The sequence below is a fragment of the Trematosphaeria pertusa genome, assembly GCF_010094035.1.
Source record: "Trematosphaeria pertusa strain CBS 122368 unplaced genomic scaffold BU26scaffold_2, whole genome shotgun sequence".
Classification (NCBI taxonomy): domain Eukaryota; kingdom Fungi; phylum Ascomycota; class Dothideomycetes; order Pleosporales; family Trematosphaeriaceae; genus Trematosphaeria; species Trematosphaeria pertusa.
In genome coordinates this window covers 801,074-820,375 of record NW_022987213.1, presented here as the reverse complement: position 1 = coordinate 820,375, position 19,302 = coordinate 801,074, and the positions used below count along the sequence as shown (strand labels likewise).

The following is a 19,302-nucleotide window of genomic DNA, read 5'->3' as shown; positions in this document are numbered from 1 at the left end:
TCGCGGCTTAGATTGAGGGGTTCTGCATTGCTCGTGCGCGCAAAGTGTGAGATGCTTCGCGGTACGTCATCATTCGTATTCGTACGCAGAGTCGTAGTCTGCCTGCTGAATTATTTTTAATCGAAAGTTTGGGTGCGCGCGTTGAAAAACGTACCGCGTGGTATGTTGGAGGGGTGCGAGTATATTGCGGAGCCGTGCTTTGCGGCTGGGGGTGCTGCTGCGGATGATAGCGCTCGTCTCGGGTCTCGGAGCGGGGAGAGAGATGGGGAGAGCGGTGGAATTATTCGGAGCGGAGGGGTTCCCGTTCACAGCCGAGGCTGGCCATAGCTAGCTACTGCGGCGTTCGTGACCCGAAAGCCCTCGGGAAAAAGCGCGCATTGTCAACTTGACATGTTGGGCTTGCAGCCTGCGCATGGATGCGCGTGTTGCGTCGAGAGCGGGATCGAGAAAGAAGGAAATAATAATGTCGCGAAACGATGCGTTGCGGGCAACTCATCGTGGTTGCCGGCTGCGCGAAGGTTCGCGAACTTTTTCCAAAATAGAAAATTCCCCTTAGAACCAGGCCGCTACGAGGCGGGTAAAGAGAAGATATAACTCTTTGCATTTGCAAAGGTGCAGGACGTGTGTCTGGGAAGATTGGGACACCATAGCCTCGATGCAGGGATTTGGGTGTTGGTTCGGATCCATGGATGATGACCATACTTCGTCTTGTGGATGGACTGGCTGCACAAGGGCGAAGTAACCCACCGGCGTAGAGTCTTTGAGCATGCTCAGCATTGACGAGGCTGTAAATGCCGCATCTAAATGGTTGGCGGAAGGAAGCTGAGAGGCGACGACACTCCGCAAGTCATGGATAGATGCTGGCGGTCGTTCGGTTCAGGCTTCGTTCGGTTCGCATTGTCCATCACTACCACCTGGGCAGCGCCACCCCCGCGCGGTGCAGGATTCCACGGTTCCTGGTGCACCTGGCCTTCATGGATCACACCCCTTTCCCTTCATCGTCTCCGCTATAGGGACGCACAGCGCCCGGACAGACCGTCGAGACGCCGCGCAAGTGGATCGAATGACTTGATGGGAGCAAGAGAGGGAACTATGCGCTTCGCTGGCGGAAGGGTGGGCTGAGAGCCTTCCTCATGGAGGTGTTTAGGCGCATATCGGCTTTCGAGAACGGAGAGCCAGGAAGAGGACATGATTAATCGGTACGTCTGGCCGGGTGGGTGGTGGCATGCAATGTGCTTCAGGCTCCTCCTCGTCCGCCCCCTTTTCTGTCTCAGCCTCGTCGTCACAGCAGCGTATATCAACGGCCTTGAGATGCATAGCCTATTCGAACCTTATCTTCGCCCATCTAGACACTTCTCTAGGACCACAATGGCTCATCCTGGGTCCCCTCCATCGGCAACTTCCACTCCTTCTATCCGACGCTTACCGTCCCTCGTTTCCGTCTCCGGTGTCCTGGAACATCTCGGTACGGTTCTCTCCGTCGTTATATTATTGTCTGACCCTGTTAACTTCCTTGGATTAAAACCCACACAAGGTGGACTCGCCATGCCTAAGGAGTGCTGAGGATGCAGTGGCAACGACGCCGTTACCCGTATGCCGAAGAGAAATAGTACGACCCTGGCTTTGGGGTTCCCGGCTTCCATCTGAAGCCGCACTAATTATTCGCCGACCTATACTCCTTAAAGGTCTACGTTTAAAAGGAATTTTGGAACGCTAGTTTTAGCTACAGTAAGGAATGGAACAAAGCTCTATGTCGGTCGGGTTGTGCATGGAAGAGAGGCATTGCGGGAGGAGGAGCCGGGAGGAGGAGAAGGGAGGAAAAAGAAGGGGGAGATGAAACAGGAGGGAGGAAGAGAGGAGCCGGGAGTGTCCATAATTCCCCGAAACCCATCAAGGACATCAACACGTCGAGGATGAGGAGCGCGGCTCAGGCGCGACAACTTCCACGGCATCAAGGAAGACGGCGGGATACGACGTAGCGTGCAAGAGCTAAGGTTTCCGCCTTTTGGCGGAATGTATCGATGGATTTCCGGGGACATGCAAAGCCAAGCATACGTGGTTGACCACACGACGTGGCTAACCAACCTCTGCATGTAGTGTTGCATACCAGAGAGCTCTGGTGGGCCGGATGAGACTCCGACTAACTGATTTCCACCCTCCTTTTATACTTCTCCGCATGCTGTGCAGTCCTGAGCGCTCACGACGCGCGTCATCCCCGGCAGCAGAAACCTGCTGCTCATCTCGGCGTGCCTTCGTCCATAATGGCGAGGGGTCTCTAGATTTCGAACTAGACTTTTCAAGAAGTCTACACTGCGAAATGCGACGCTCTTCTCTCTAAGAGCCCACCAGCTCTACATGGCTCGAACATTTTCTTGCGCCCACAATTGGATGCCGACGTCTCCAATTTGAGAATAGGATGCCCCTCTATTAGGATGACTTCGGGAAAGATTTGGGCGACCGGCGGCTCCTATATTCCAAGGAGAAGCGCAAAGTGGAAGATCGTTGCGATTCAACAAGGCCAGCCTGATCCACGAATGCGTCAAAACGGAAGCTCGCCAGTTATCCTGCAGCGGCTCAACTCCGACGAGAAAGACAAAGCTTACAGTGCGCGGCAATTCTCTATACCTACTGCCTACATGGCGCAGCATGGTCAGATTCGAGCGGCGAAGTCGCTCCCATCCATTGCCCGTAGCGGAGATAGAATGGGGATGAGCACTACAAAGAGCGACGGAAAAAAAGTCTCACGGGTCCAAAGAACACAACGACCTTACCAGCGGCTGCAGCCCGCTGCTTCCCTCGCGATCGGCATACCAACTATCGCTCTACGAGCTGTTGGTCCATGGCCGTGAGCAAGCGCTGGGTGGGATAAACATTGCAAGGAGGGACACGCAACATTGATCCGGCCTTGTGAAGAAGCATGCGTGCTCGCGCTCACTTCCCGGGCTTTGTCGGTTCAAGGATGCACTCATCAAGTTGGATGTCTCCTGGGCTCGGACCTAATGCGCTCCTCTCTTTCCCGCCGCGTGCAGAGGCCCCGCTCTCCCTTGCACTATCCTGCCACAGCCTGCCTTCCCGCGCACTGCATTCGACAACAAGCTATACATACCATAGCTAGAACCAACAATCCCTGGCAACCCGATGCCCAGGGAAGAGTCGGGGCCGTCGTAGGAAGACTGACCTACTATCGTTCCCAAAACCGGACCGGGCATTACCTGATGTGTACCCATGGTGCACACACGCTGGCAAACTACCCCTACCGAATACGTACACCGTCTCCTTCAGCGTACAGGCGGAGGCAGACGCAGGTCCCGCCATAATGCGCAGGGTGATTTGCCAACCCTATTCATAGCGCCGACTTTCAACCGTTCCCCCCACGGACTGGCTAGAGACAGATCTCCTCGCAATGCGCAGTCCTGATGGCCTTGAGGCCAGATGACACTACACCCTGATCAATTGCATAATTCATCGAAGCTCTCATTGCGGTCTTTCTCGGATTGCTGCTGTCTGGAATTGGACGAGCTGGATTTGATGGGAATGAAGGTTCCCTGGGCGTGGCAAGGCACCTGCGCTACTAAATTTGCCATTCGATCCTTTGTTTGGTACCTCCTAGCCCCCGGGATCGTACGAGCAGCTCCGCCGAACCGCCCTGGAGCTAAGCAGGAAAAGAACAAGAAGCTAAACAACCTTCTCGACTGTGATGGGACAGTACATCCCTCCCATGGAGCTCATTTGGTGTTTAACACGTATCAGGGAGAGAAATCGCCTGCAGGATGGAGGAGAAGCTCGACTGCATCGCAGCATTGGGCTCTACTGTTGCGCTCCGGCTAAGTCGAGCACAGAGCGCGCGATCCGGTGAACGACCGCTCGCCCCGTTGCGAAGGACTCCCGTGGTGATTTTGCAACCACCTCCTTCCCCACTTGGTGATCCTCATAAGATGAGCGATAAGAGGAGGCATTCCAGTACAGGGATAGCTATTCACGCTAAAGGACGCGTGATGATTGTCACCGCTTACCGGACACGGATGGGGGAAGAGGCGGTAGCTTAAGACTTGTTATACACGCGCATGTGGGGGTGCTAGCCACATGTTCCTTTATTCTTCTCCAACCTCCACACCAGCCATGTCGAGGACAGTTCCAGTACCTTCAATATGCGTGGTTGGCACTTCCTCTCTTCGTCGGACATAGTGTGAAGTCCTTAGATCCCCCATCTTCGGACTTCCAGGTAACCCGCTGGGGCGGCGAGTCGGCCGCTACCTCGTTCGATATGCTCCCGCCTGCGGTTTCAACGTCTGCCCTGCCGTCTCCAACTACCTTCGCGGGCGTGAGCTCAACCGCGACCGCGACCAGTGGCCTCTCCAGCGCCAGCGCCGCCACCCCAAGCGGCTCCGGTGAGGACAGTGCTAAGACGTGGTACCATACAAACATTTGCCACCCCTATCTTCTATGGAAGCTCTTCGGTAGACGGTAGATTCACTTATCGCGCAAGATGTGAGCGATGACCATCCAGCCAACTGGGTCTGATCCATAGCGGGTTGCGAACTCTTTGTAGTCTCGATAGCCTCCAACGACCGGCGGGAATCATGCTGTTTCACGCTGGCGAATGAGACTCTGGGCTAGCGGATGTTCACGGATTGTTGGAGGATGGGACGACGTCGTACTTGACGCTAAACTCGTTCGCATTCGTCACGAGCGCAATAAACCCTAACCTTTGTCCATTCAACGATTGTACGCTTGTGCCAGAAGCGTAGGAAGAACTGGTCTTCTATACGGGTCTCCATGGTACCCTTCAGTTCAGCATACGCTTCACCTCGATTGCATCGCTTCTCCTCGAGGAACCTTCACCTCAGGACACGACGCGGGGAAGCTTCGACTTTCTGATCGAGGTGCTACTCGGGGATTGGGGCAAAGGAACTCCGGCTTCAGGGGATTTACCATCAGTAGGTGGGAGCCGTAATCCAGAGAGGCCTGGAGAGCCTCCCAAATAGCCGCCATGCTGCAGGATAGCAAGCATTCGATCACGTGGTCGCGATGCGTATAACGGCCCTATTGGCGGACCTGGAGGACACATCCATGCTACTTGCTGAAGCTAAAGCACCTTTTGGTACTCGTTAAAGCTCGCGGGACCGGAAGCCATGGAAACAGACGCCCTTCTACGTCTTTTGCGTCGCGTTGTCAACGAAAAAAAGAGGTTTGGAAGCAAAAGGATCGCGCCAATCCTTCTGCTCTTGAAGTTATGATTCCTTATATCCGCCAGCAAGAGGCTACTCAGCACTGTGTTTGGCAGAAAGTAAATCATAAGGCACAGTCAGCCACCGCTATTGCAAATTCTGCCCAATGACATCATCTCGAGTCGGGCAGGTTGATTTGGAAGCCTCGAGTCTTGTTGTGCTGCTGCTGTAGCGGCTCTGCGTCACTCCCGCAAAGTGCCGCACCGCGAGATTGTAACTTAGAGAGAGTAGGTATAAGCTATCAGAGAAGGCCGCCAACTTGACTTTTAACACAGTGTAGCTTACTAATCCTATGCTTGCGCTCGTCGATAGACGGAATAGGGGAAGAGGGTAAGGAGTCTAGCCATTTTGAAGACTCGAAGCGAGTGGCCCGGCTGAGCCGGCGCTAATGCCACGCTAATCCCTCGAGGGAATCGCACTGGTCCGTGCTCTTGAAATCTTCTTCGACCTCATAAAGAAAAGACCCTATCCTTTAGGTAGTGCTCGCAACTCATCCATCTCCATCAACCTCGAGTCTATCTTCACTAGTATGTCGCTGAGTCAAGAAGCGCGCGAGCGGTTGGAGCAATCGTATCAGGACTTGCGGGCCAGAGAAGAAGCACTATTCAACGAACCAAAATTGCGAGAGCAACTTAACGCTCTAAGCAAGCTAAAAGCTTACAAGGCAAAACAATCTGTTAAGGAAATCGCTGATATCTTGGACATGTATGGACAGCGATGCCGCATGCATATTGGCCACGATGAACACCTGGAATACTCGCTGCAGCCGGGCACTGATCGCGTCTCGAAGAAACAACTCGACAAGCTCTTTCTCTCCTTCGAGGTCTGTCACAACGACCTTTCTGTGTTCTTAGCTAACTAAGCATAGGTCGCCCCAAATACGCCCATCCTCAACAACTCACCCTCAAGTACCATTGTTACTTTCGTTTGCCTTGGAAAGATGGAGTCAAGCCCTCGGGGCGAAGTCAAGAACTGGACCAAGACCAAGGCTCGGCTGTGCCTCCAGCTACTCGATGATGCAGGCGGAGGCTTCTGGAAACTGGAGAAAGGCGAGCAGAAAGGGCAGTTTAAAGCGACTTGTCTAGCGAAAGATGTTAGTGAACTATCGGAGGATGCGTATATCAATGGTGGAGCTGAGACTGAGCTGATGCTCCGCCGCGAATGAACGGAGGAGGAGGGTCTTGTGATGGGAGGACCAGTTTTCCCCTGTTTGATGAGGTAACCCGGAGCGATAAGGTATGAGCCCCCCGAAAGGTGTAGCGTAGGAAACGCATTCATCTATTGTTCGTATCTGACGTAAACCGAAGATTTCCTTAGCTCTATTGCCGCAGCTGAATTGGGTGCACATTCAGTACCCCGCGAAATGGTGTGTGCATCCTGCTCCCGCATGCCTCCCGAGTGTTGGATGAATGTCTTGAGTAAACGAACGCGCAAAATATGTAAGAAATCATTCCCTACATAACTCTGTTAGTAAGTCCGTGACTGGGTTGCGCACGGGCAATATGTTGCGCCGGTGGGGTTCAATGCTGGCCAATGAGAAATCGCGCTGGCGCACTAGCGCCGCTCAATATCTCCTTTGGTCGCTCTATGCTGCACTAAACAATTACTTGCAGGCATTCCCAATTCAACTATGGGGGGGTTGAAGTACCGCAACCGCGTCCCGCGGCCCGCAGACGATATTACGCCTGAGGAGCAAGAGCAATCTCGCAATGCTAATATAGAGCCTATTCTAGCGGCACTGATTACGACGGGTCGGGCTTTTGACAGCTTTACGCATGCGCAAGAGTCCAAAACGTTTACACCAGTGCCGTGGGCTGACTCAGACCCGATAATTCGGGATCTCCGCGTCCAGTTTCGAGAGGCGTTTGAATATCACCTGTGGCTTGCACGACAGTCTTGGAGCCCCCGGGATCCGACAGATACCGACAACGACGGCTGGGAGAGCGAAGTTGATTCTGGGCCAAACTCCGACAGCGGGGAACACCTTGGAAGCGCGGATGATTCCGGGTCCGACACCGACAGCTGGCACGTCACAAGCGTCTCCGATTTCAATTCAAGCAGCCGCAGCGAAGACGAAGACAACGATTATATCCATGTCCCTGAACCTAATCGCAACGACGACAGCGACCATGGTCTTCATGTTGAATTCGGCGAAAGCGAAGACGATGCGGATTCCACGTCTCTTAACAGAGGGCACGAGGAGAGAACGACCTTGGTAGCGGAGACGTTTGCGCGTCTTGACCAATACATCGGTGCACATGGGTGGAGCAGCACGCCAAAGTCATACGTCCCTGCCAGCGAGCCACGTGGGATATTGTTCAATCTAATTGCGGCGACCATGTTCAAATCACCCGAAGAGTTCGCTGAAAACTTCACCTGTAAGCCTAGCCGAACACAGTCTGTGTAGATAATTAATCGAACCTGACAGATGACTACATGAGAAAATTGGGCATAGAGTTTGAGCCTAAGTGGAACGGTCATAATGGCATGCCTGCAACATATGCTCTATTCCCTTTCAGCGGATATTGGTTCCTCGCGTATACGAGTCCCCGGAACGACAACCCTTATTATGCTAGAAAGCAGCGAGAACTCCGAGACGCAAACGTAGGTCGACGGCGATTCGCTAGAATGATGGAAAGGGCAAATAAGGAACTCCAACAACAAGAACTACGATTCGTGATCAAGTACCTCCACAACAAACAGACAGAAATATGGAGGAGGTACCGGAAGCGGATCGAGGAGCCCGAGGTCATCGACAAAGTTCTCACAAAAGCACAGAGAATATGCCGGAAGCGAATCGTTTCGCAGCGCAAGAGCCGCAAAAACGATGTCCTAAGGCACCCAAAGGTGTATTGCTTTGCCTTTAACCCTTCTATGAAAAGGGTGCCTTGTTGCTGGCGTTGCCGGGCGCTGCATAATTTCAGAGAGTACGACGGCTGGGGCGAGTTTAAGGTGCTGTCATTTGGTTGGGACCGTCAAGGAAAATATCCCTGCGGTTGTGCCGAGTCCCTTGCAACACTTATAACCCTATACCTACGTCCCCAAGCGAACGGAGTGCGACGGGGCACCTGGCACAAGCGGCGAGGCGTCTTGCACATGCGGCGGTGATCTCTGAGGATGCAATGAGGTCAGTTGAAGGCTTGACGGCGGAGTCTGAAATATCGACGTCCACGGCAGACATGGCTGGCACCTATTGGGAGGATTTGCTTGCTCTGTTTGGGGGATTCTAGGACTTTGGGAACGACCGGGTTTCAACCCCCCCCCCCCATCGTTAATTATCAGCGGAGTAAATGGGGCCGAAGTGTTGCCGGATATGGTTACTACTTCACGTGACCAAGTCATGTATATATCCCCATATTTCTCGTATTCTCAATCAATCAACTCATGTCTCAATACTTGCCACTTTCCCTGAAAGAAAGGGGTTGGTAGAAGCTGGGAAGACAGCCACAGGTACCGCGATGATTGGTCTTGCTACAGGTTTGCGGCGTGGTGCCAGACAGTCGTGGAAAAGAATAACAAAGAGCAAGGTACGATAACGGCCTATATGGACGTGCTGCGCCTGCCATGCCTGGGCGAGCCGGTTTCTCAACTATGCCGTGCACATTAGCTGACGTGGCCAGATCAGCATCCTCCCATCAAGGCAGTTTGGCACAGATATTGTTCGTATTAGCTTTGATTCAGGCATCACTGGGGTCATTTGAGGACCCGCCCGCCATTATAGACCTACCAGTCAGTAGCATAGCGGCGTGTTCTGGTTCAGTTTGCCGTCATCGACCACAGCGTTTTTCTCTAGGTGGTGCTGTTATAATCTACTTTGAGAGATGTTTTAGGTTCTATGTTGTGCGTCTCTTCACACCATCCTCCTCCCAGGCCTCTCTTCCCTACATTAGCATCTTCTCAACCGTCTTTCTGTCCTTTTTGGGCCTTGTCCTTCCGTTTTTGCCCTAGACCCTGTTTATTGTGCCGTAATGTTTGCAAGGAGCGCAAGTCCTGCATCTTTGCCTGCCGCACCGTTTTCACCTGGAGAAAATTACATTTGTGCAATAGCATGCTGAGTATGCGCACCATATATGAAAAATCAGCATGAGAAACCTTTTCCCAATACAGGCGTGCAATTATCTAGCGACGTTACTGTGTCCCTGTCTACCCTTGCTAGCTCTGAAGCCTTTTCTTCAGTTCCTCAATCTCCTTTTCTTCTGCCGACCCTGTGCCTCAAGTTCAGCGTTCCTTGACAAGTCCGTCTTCGTAATTCCCGCAAGCCACTCCCTTTTAGCAGTTTGGGCCGCAGTGCTCCTGAGCCTTCTTGCAACTACAAGAACCAACGCATCGCGCTTTGCAGTTGCAGGTCTGTTTCTTTTGGAAGGGCAGCTTCGCACATCTTGCCCCAATCGCAAAGGCGCTTCAACTTAGGAAACAACAGAGTCCAGGTTGTACATTCAGGGCGATGGGCTGGCTGTACATCAGTTGCGATGATGATGCCGGTGAATGGAGTATGGACCGTGGTGGAAGGATAATAATGCAAACCAGTTGAGAGCATGGTCATCCAAATCCTGATGTTCGGGAGGGTCCTGGGAATCGACTGAAGGTATAAAGATACGGCCCGGTTGGTCGGATGGCGCAGCAGAACCATGGGGGGTTAAGTCTGACGGGGAGCCTGCATGGTTGCACCTAAAGAAATTGGAAGCGTGAGTATGGTGGAAGTTTGTGGGCCGCCTAAAGCGGTGATTGGATGAAGAATTAAGAAGCTAAAGATACTATCTTGTTCAGCACGATTACAAGATAGGGCAAGACAGGAACGCTGAGTGCAGACTTTCCGAAAATCGTGCCAATTGCTCGACTGTCCCAAGGCAGTTGTAAATAATCGAGTGCCTACAGATGGTGAACAGCAATGTTTGTTCCAAGGGCGTCCACCTATGCTACTCCTTTTCTCTTCTTAGCACTATATCCGGTCTATTACGTAATCTACTTCGTTGCTTGGTATACAACCTGTGTCTAAGCGGGGAATACGCCCAACTATTCCTTAGTATAAAGACCTCGTCCGGCCTTACACTTCGGCCTCAAGCATTCTCCGCTGTCGAATCAATCTCATCTATCAATGGCGCCGAATCATCGCGTTGAGTCTTCCTCTACCAACACGCCACTACAAGATGGCCGCTACTCTAATAACAAGACCAAGGTCCTTCAAACCGATCATTTCCCTAACTCCAGCACTCTTTCGAGGCAAACACCCTCAGATACCATTGTACGTTTGTGGTCGGCTGGGTCAGACTCTATGCGTGAACAAGTGAATAAGTTCTAACATGTACTCCTGGCTTCCAAACCTAAGTACACTAACCCAGAAACATCCAGCAATCCAACAATTGCAATCCATAAACAATGGCCATCATGCTACTTATAACCACGCCCTCCCCAACGCCAACTTAGAAGTGGAAGAAGTAGCCGAAACGGACGCCTCCTTCATTGCAGAACTCTGGGACCTTGTACTTCAGAGTCAGCGCCAATGGATGGACTCCAATACCGGCACCAAGGCCGCCGAGCCTGCCAATATCATGGCAGAATCCTCACACGAACGTGGCTTCCCCGAGACATTTACCATTGAACCGCATACACTGGATAGACTCCTACCCATCCGAGCAAGTCACCAACCAAGCGCACATCGCTTTGCACATTACAAGCAAGCGTATCCCAACCTAGATCTCTGGCTTGATCCCGACGAATTTCCCAACCTCGGAACAGCACTCCAGACCGCCAGCAATGAAGCAGCCACAGATGCTGACTTCGAAGCCTTCGTGTATGAAACTATATTCCGCCCGGGCATTGCCTATGCTACTGGTAATCCTGGACCTATCCGCACCCTCACCCAAGAATTGGCTGCAGTCAAGCACGTTCCTCCAAAAGCATGTGCCGATGTCCAGCAGCCCCATCTCTTCATGTTCCCACCTACCATTTCCCACATTCACTGCGAAAAGCCACACAGAGTGGTTTCGGCCGCTTCAAGGACCGGACGCTCGGCGCGGGACGGCAGCAGCATACAGGGTAATGGTGGCTACGGTACTGAGGTTCCCAACGACAACATCACCAAGAACGGACTTCCCCCGTCCAAGCAAACGATGCGGCTCGCATGCACGTATTCCTCGACACCAATATCTTCACCACCGGGCTCCCAATCCGTGGCTTAGTCCCTGTAGCGGACTCACGCCGCTTCTGCCCGTATCTCAGCGTAAAGTTCCAGCATGCGCGTTACGCCGAGGTGGTGGCCTTCCGCAAGCTCGCTGTCTCGGCGACAATCATGGTCTACAATCGCTGGCTCTTGCGAGAGTCCGCTCTCAAGTCCATCGACAGGCTCAGGAAGAATCAATCATCATTCTCCCGGTCACTTGACGCGGTAACCAAGGCCATAAGCCCACGCAAGGAGACGACGAAGAAGCAGGCTTCCGCGAGCGAAGAGAAGCCGATTTGCCATTGGAGCGTAGAAGTATCCCGATCGAGGTGGGCGCTATACGTGACCTAACCGGTGCGCAAACCCACATCAGGACCAACGGCCTCGGTGACAGGCAAAGCATGGACGGGTTGCACGATCGAGAACGCTCTTGAAGGACCCCTTGCAAATATCAATTTGTTAAGGGATGCCATCAACGATATTTACTACTGGGGATTAACGGAGTGCGCTGATGGTTGCAAGAAGGACATCGAGAGTCTGTCATTAAAGACAGGGTCGACGCTTGGATCATGATAGAGCAGGTGGTGGGTATGATGGAGAGGAACTAGGAGCAGAAACGGGTACTTCAGGGGTGGCGATGCGGGGGTTTTTGGGAGGAAATTAGATACGAAGGCGGCCTAGCGGCTAGACTGCAATTATCTTCTCCTAATCTAACAGGGCCATTTGAGTCTGTCTATCTTGCCTTTTCTCGCCTTTCTGCACTCCCCTCCTCCTGACTACGTTGTTTCTTCCGCAGCCGTAGTGCCTGTTCTTTCACACCTCTTCCTCTCTTACCTGGCGGCACCTGACTTCCTATTGGGCAAAAGGATCGTCCAATCCTTCTGCTCTTCAGTTATGATGCCTTATATATTCGGTAACACTTCCTTTTGGGTGGTGGTGCTCGACTCCGCCTTTCTTCCGCTCCAACAACCCTCTTTCTTCTACTGAAAGCCGCCATCGCAATGACTGCTGCATCCGCGAAAAGAGCTTCTAAAGCAAATGTCGCCTGTGGCTATCCTTTTAGGTGTTGCTGAACCATCTTCATGACAAGCTCGCGGTGTCGGGGATGGCACTGATATAACAGAGGCTGAGCTGAACCCTCGTCTCCTATCAGGAGCAGCTTTGAGGGCAGTGCCATCAAGTATCGCGTGGAAGGACTACTGGTGTGGAGGGGAAGGGCGATTCGTGTGCATAGACCTCTCCGCGACAATGGGCACCCCTTCACCAATCGTGAACGCGATTAGGGAGATAAGAATATCCAACTTAATCCTTGGAATGATAGACAACGCCGGAGAGCGTCGTCGAGGCGATAGATATACTTGTGGCGAACAGGAAGCCCACTGCATACACGACATCAGTCCCCTCCCCCTGAGCGGTAGGAAGCCTGACACGGTTAGCCTTAAATAGCAGCATATGAGGCGCAAGCACCGCTTACCGCCCCCGCGCAGGTTCCGCCACCTATTCGGCTCGGAGCCCGTTGACGTGCGAGGTCCAGCGGCGCTCGTCCGGAACTTTGTTCAGGCGTGCGGGTTCGTAGTCGCTGACGGTGATATCGGCGTAGAGATTTCTAGTATTAGGTGGCGGAGTAGCGACGGTGCGCGGTCATTGAGGCTGGCTGGTCGGGATAATGTTCCGCGACGACCTTGATGACTAATCATCGAAGTTAGGCAAGGCCACCAGACCCTCCCCGCAAGCTCTCGTGGAGGGCAGTTCGTCTCTGCTGCACGATCCCTTTAAAATTCCTAGAGACTATAGCTCTTACATAACCCGCGTGTATAGACGTAGCTCTATCGCTAACCTTCAGAAAGACGGTCGCGCCAGCGTAGACCCCGATTGTCGCCCGGCGCTGCGGTCGATGGCGTGTCAAGCTTGGATGCCTGCGAGTTCGACGTTGACCTGGCGCGCCATCTAGCCTTAGACAGCGAGCGTAGAGCCGGCGAAGAGGTCCAAAGCGAGTTCAACGTCGACCGGGCGCGCCATCGAGCCTTAGACAGCGAGCGCAGGGCTGATGAAGAGGTCCGCACGAGCTCGACTTTGGCCCAGCACCCTCTAGCCTTAACATGAGCGCAGGGCCAATGAAGAGTTCCACACGAGCTCGGCTTTGACCTAGCGCCTTCTAGCATCAACCGCGACCGCATGGCCGGCGAAGGGGTCTGCGGCCAGTTCAGCTTTGGTTCAGCGCCTTCTACTATCAACCGCGAGAGCAGGGCCGACAGAGGAGGTCTGCAGCGAACTCTGTATCATATCAAGACTCCAGATGCGAAAACAGCCGCCGAATTCAGCACCTCAGTTTTCAAATTTCACATCCCCGCTCCAGAATTTCCCACATCACACCCAAAGGCTTCATTCCCGGCATCTCCGTAGCTTGCAACACAGAAAATCGCATTACGAGGCTTTTTCCAGCTTCGCAGAACTGTTCTTTCTTGCTAAAACAGCATTTAGCACATTCGTTTTACTTTCTTCGACGCACCGACCCTCCGCAATGGCTCGGCAGAGCCACCGCTGAACGGGAAAGACGACTTCCACTGGAATCCCCGTTGGCAGGCTCTGCAGGCTCCTTTTCCTTCATCAGTCCTCCTTCTCCTATGCTCTTTCAAAATTGCTTTTACCCACCATCGTTTGATCTACTAAAATGGCCCAGCACCGGCGACAGCCGAACGGGGAGGGCGACTTCCCCCAGAACCCCATCAGCAGCTCTCCTCGTTCCTTTTTTTTTTCATCGGTCCTCTTCATCTACTCTTTAGAATCGCTTTACTGCCCGCTAACATCCAACCCACTAAGAAGGCTTACCGCAGGCGACCGAACAAGTAAACTATCTTTAACAGGGCCTACGGCCACCAGCTCCGTCAGCTCTTTCCACTCTGTAGTTGAATAACCCGTATTTACTTCAGTCTGCCCGCAGTTTCACTCCGTCCCGGGAGAGCCTTTCAATCTACTGAATAGGCCCACCGCAGGCGATCAACGCCCTAGACATCGAACTGTTGACGCAGCGCGTCGCCGGCTCGCTTAGAAGCCGAATCGTTTCCTTGGGGTCCATACACTTTGCTGTAAGCACCGCGGGGTCAATCATTACCTCGCAAATGGACTCCACTCTCGCTGGAATATCTCTGATCCCCCGCAAACGAAATATAGCCAGCATTCCTATCTGTTAGGCGCTAGCACCTCAACCCGCCGCGCTAGAAAAGAGAGCACATTATCGCCCGTGGACTGGAGCAAGCCCAGAGTCGTCCGTCGGGCTCATGTGCGTACGAGACAACACCGTGGAGGAGATTCTCACAACCCGCTTGTCCAGGCCCAAGGAAACTGTATCCGGCTTCTGCTCATCGCCAAGTGGAGTGGCCGCCGGTTTCTCATCGCATAGGAAGTCTGCGTCCCGCTAGCTTAAACTGGTCTGGTTGCTCAAAATAGGGCTTTTGTGCCCACGCCGCGATCGAACGCACATTTATTCAAGCGTCGGGAATACACTTCCATGCGATGAGGGCGGATTGCTGGGCAGATATCCAATTCGTAAGTTGATCCGGTTTGCTCGCCTGTTTAATAGACCGTATGCTAACGCGTATAGCTATCATGCTATTCTTAGAATAAGCAAAGCGGTTACAAGACAGTAGTGCTATTCTCCACGCCTCGCTCCTTTCGTCCACGCACCCTGCGCTATTGGATGATCCCATCATACCCAAAGCCCCCAGGCAAGCAGCTGCACAAACAAAGAGAACGAACAGACGGCTTTACATCATCCTCCTTATCCACACTCCAAACTCCGCACGATCCAGTAACGCAGTCCAATTCTACACTAACTTTACTTTGCAGAACCAGACACTCGCCAGACTACATGGCATTCGCCATCTCTACTCCGCAGGCGGTAATTTTATCCCAAATGCCTCGCCGCTGGGCATGGCTGTGTCCGTCTGCGCGTTGGCAGATTTTCACACCGTGTCGTTTTTTCAAGCTCCGGCGCGCGACATACTGATCTTGGTTTTCATCTGCATAGACCTGACTTGTATTGTATAGAAGAGCGTTGTTCTTCGTTTGTTGGTCGCGGATGGAGGGATTAGATTGCGCGACTGACGTGCATGCAATGCATGCAGGGGGCTGGAGTGAGGTATCTGGGTCTGGATCTGGATCCGCGTCTAGATCTGGATTCAATGTGTACAACAGTTCAGCGTGCCCGTATCGACGCGTTTGCGCTCCGGAGCCTGACCGCTGGCGAGTGAACACGGTCCCGTCGTCGACGGCGCACTGCCAAACGGTCTAAGAAATCGACACGGCGCAGCTCCGTCCCCATCTAAGGAACGAATTTGGAAGACAAAAGCTGCCAAAGAGGGCCAGCCTGACAGCGCCGGCGGCGACGCGGACGCCCTCAATCGGGATACCGATGAGCTATCGCGGGTTGACGGCATGCGAGCCCGCCTCAACGCGCTCCACTACGGTTTAAAATGGCTCACGGACGATATTCTCCAGTGAAGTCTCACAATTTTAGGTTGCTCCCGTTCGCAGTCTTTTACAGCGCTGAAGCCATAGAACCAGCGCTTAGAGCTCCTTCCTCAGCCATAGCCACGGATCCATTGCTGCTGCTTCTGCGAAGTCCAACTTCTGCTCAAATCGCTGCGCACGTGAAAAGGCCACGAATCTTTCAACGTTTATTGTAGTGGCATCTTTCGACGTTCACCGGGATCGGATGCCATGACGAGCGGGTTTGTTGCCTCGACTCAGGCACGCGGTAAGGGGCTGCGTCCGGGTAAGTATGTGCTGGAAGCAGATGGCGAGGAAGTCGGTGTTGGCGGCGAGGAGCGGGGACGGTCATTGCGATGATGTATAAGTGGCAGAGGGTGGATGCCCTTATCGCTGACGGACTAGAAGCGGTAATATCCGAGCACATACTCGTAGAAGTCGCAGATGTGTTCCATTCTTTTGGTTGGGTTGTCCCGGTCTTCGACGTCGCTTCTAATAATCGTCGCTGTAAATATCTGCTTCATCCCAGTGGCGTGTTAGCGTTGTGTTCCTGCAGGCAGCGCTCCATATGCTTTTCGAACCACTACGGTGCGTTACGATGTTCGAATATTCGGCAGAGCACAGGCAGGGGCGGCGGGTGGTTTCCGGAGTTATTGGCACCCTGCTCAGTCAGGCCAGTAAGGTAGTGCCGGTCTTCGACGTACGTCAAAGTATTATCTGAGGAGTCAGTATCGATCCGAATCGGGCTCTCGATTGCTCTCGTGCAGCTGCTTAATCGCGAAGCCACGATCGCATAGATTCTTGTCAGAGAGTGCCATATTTGGTTGGCGTGGCGCGATGACGCTGCTTGCCCGCATGACGACTGGATGGTGCGTTGAAGCCATCCATGCTCCCTGTTGCGCAACCCATTTCACAGTTGTATTGCTCATTGAATCCATCCAGGTTCCCTGTTGCGGAGCTAAATTCACGGTCGGATAGTGCATAGAAGCTATCCAGGCTCCCTGTTGCGGAGCCCAATGCGCGGTCGGGTTGTTCATTGAATCCATCCAGGCTCCCTGTTGCGCAGCCCACTTGAGTGTCGGATCATTCATTGAATCCATCCAGGCCTGGTGATACCCAGTCGCCTCACCCTCCAGCGTATCGTCCTATATCTCTTCGCAGTCGTCGGCATCTGAACGCACCTTGCAACGAGTCCATAGTTCACTACCGGAGCTATAAATCGATGCAGACGGCCATGCTAGTAGAGATTCTCGAAGCGCGCCGCGACTTATAATTCAGGTATGCCATCAGCTTATCAGATTATCGTCGATTGTGTGGGATTGTTCGACTTCCGAGAGAACGTTGAATTAACAGACTCTCAGACTTAGTTGGCGACATGGCAACACGGAGCAGCAAGCGCGGGGCCTTCCGTTCCCGTCAATCCCGGTCTGTCGATGGGGCACGGTATTTTCGGGTTCTTTATCAGACGCACTGCGGGTTGAAGGCATGCAATTCGGGGGTTCTTGACCGGCGATACGGTGGCAGATGGCCTGCGTCTGGGAGGCGTCGAGAAATCACACTACTCCCTGAATTGGCATCACTTTCTATCTTTTTGAAGATCGCTACCACACCTGCCGCTAGCAACCGGTGGCTGAAGTTCGTATTAAGGAGAAAGGGAGTTAGAGAAGAAAGGACACGTGAGGGGGGCATACGTGAAGGAGGATGGAGCGAGACCCTAGAGGTGAGGCAAAGGAGGGAGTACCGCAGGGGCCTCCATTCGGACTGTCGAACTCTCCGATGCACATTCGTTCCATAGAACGGTCCTCCTTTCGAAGGTTAGCGACGTTGTGGACCCTATGTAGGCTTGATTGCTCTTACGTTAGAGGTTTAGGGCGTGGCTCACGCCTCCCGTTGAGAGCGTCGCGTCCACTATTATTAGACGCCGTTGATACGAAGAAGCTTATTGCCGTATCAGAAGGGACAAAGCTCGTTATATTCCTCTCGCTTCTGAGCTAGCACCGTAAAGGTCGAACGGTCCCTTACCACAAACGTCGAAAGCTTGGTTAACACGGACGAAAATAGTTTCGGATGCGATCCTTAGCGCGAGCCCGCTCCCTATACAGCTCGTGGCCTTTCTGATCTGAGAAATACGTAGAGTACGGCGCCCGATTACTCTCGGACACGTCTCCGCTTCTCGAGCACTGACGGCTCACGAAGCCCACGAAGTGCTTTGTCTTCTTTAAAGCGGCAGGGATGCGAATGCTGTTCTTTAAGGTGTAAATCGACGTTGACGAAGGTTCTAGAACGCTGCGGCAACGGGTGTTCAAGGAGGTAGCGCCAGACTTCTTGCGCAAAATCCGGATTGCCATTGCGCATGGGCGTCTACATGGTGAGGCGCGGGTCCGAGAAGAGCTTCATAATCGACACCTTGGTAAGGAGAGCCTGGATGGATCGATTGAACTTGGAAAGGTCATGCCGGTGGAAGCGCCTCGCAGGAACTTGATCTCTAGCGCCTTGTTCGAGGCCTTCTTTTTCAAGAAGCCGTGCCCGGGTGTATCGGGTTGCGAGTGCTTCCTGGAATGGTGGGCGTGAACGTTAGCAGCTATTCCGGCATGAGAATGAAGGCGAGTCCGCGACGTCTGAGCATGGCTCATTCGGCTTCTGCGCGGCGGATTGGATAACTCTTCGGGACTTCAATGGATGACCGCCGGTCCTGAAAGTATGCGCCATGGACTTCGCTTTTTACTCCGGCGTTCGTTGGGAGCCTCGGTGTTAACGATTTCTGTATCTGTTCCCCGTTCGCCTTCTCCATCGCGCTCTAGGAGCCGCTGTATGGGGGCCTCAAGGGCTCGTCGCAATATCGGTCGTCCCGTAGACTCTCTCTGAAATGACCTTCTTGTAGCTCGGAACAGTGCGAAGGTCCTGCTATTGGGTTAGCGCTTGCCAAAGTACATGACTTCGGAGAGTTGTACCTGGGGTAGAAGAGGCTTGATTAGCGCAAACACTGCATCTACGATTTGAACTGGAGGTCCAACAATGTCCGCCTCAGCTTTGGAAAGGGTTATCAAGGGTTCTACTCGAACTATCGCCGACGATGTGAGCCCGGCAATCCGAGCTGTGAGATACACAAAGGACATTCTTCCTTGGGGTCCCCTTCTGGTTCTTAAGGCGTTGCGGGTGGAGTGCGTAAAACGTATATGCTCCTAGGACTACGGGCCAGACGGCTCGCCTGTGGCTTCCGGTGATTGTTAGTCTTTGTGCTCTTCCTTCTCCTCGACCGCGTTGTGCTTCCCCGGATTCTTGCAATACCATCTAGTTCGGCTGCCCAGACTGAGATGTCGTTGAAACGATGGTGGCCCGATATTACCCCCACCCAACATGGCGGAGCAGTCACGAACCCAGGCAATCGGACACCGGCCTCATCGAGTTGGAACCCAGCCATCGCCT

The 19,302-nt window shown here is 53.2% G+C and overlaps 3 protein-coding genes across 3 annotated transcripts; all 3 read left to right on the top strand.

Moving 5' to 3' along the window:
* Window positions 1–5,717: 5,717 nt before the first annotated feature.
* On the top strand, window positions 5,718–6,419 carry BU26DRAFT_514245 (uncharacterized protein). Its single transcript, XM_033827791.1, has 2 exons — window positions 5,718–6,051; window positions 6,097–6,419. The coding sequence occupies exons 1-2, from the start codon at window positions 5,758–5,760 to the stop codon at window positions 6,391–6,393; spliced, it is 591 nt and encodes a 196-aa protein (XP_033689301.1). The 5' UTR covers window positions 5,718–5,757; the 3' UTR covers window positions 6,394–6,419.
* A 439-nt stretch (window positions 6,420–6,858) lies between these two features.
* On the top strand, window positions 6,859–8,336 carry BU26DRAFT_546587 (uncharacterized protein; the record flags this gene model as incomplete). The annotated part of the gene is made up of 2 exons (XM_033831847.1): window positions 6,859–7,606; window positions 7,657–8,336. 2 exons carry the CDS (start codon window positions 6,859–6,861, stop codon window positions 8,334–8,336), a joined length of 1,428 nt encoding a protein of 475 aa, XP_033689300.1.
* A 2,192-nt stretch (window positions 8,337–10,528) lies between these two features.
* Window positions 10,529–11,739, top strand: BU26DRAFT_558992 (uncharacterized protein; the record flags this gene model as incomplete). Its single annotated transcript, XM_033832642.1, has 2 exons — window positions 10,529–11,279; window positions 11,333–11,739. 2 exons carry the CDS (start codon window positions 10,529–10,531, stop codon window positions 11,737–11,739), a joined length of 1,158 nt encoding a protein of 385 aa, XP_033689299.1.
* Window positions 11,740–19,302: the final 7,563 nt, after the last annotated feature.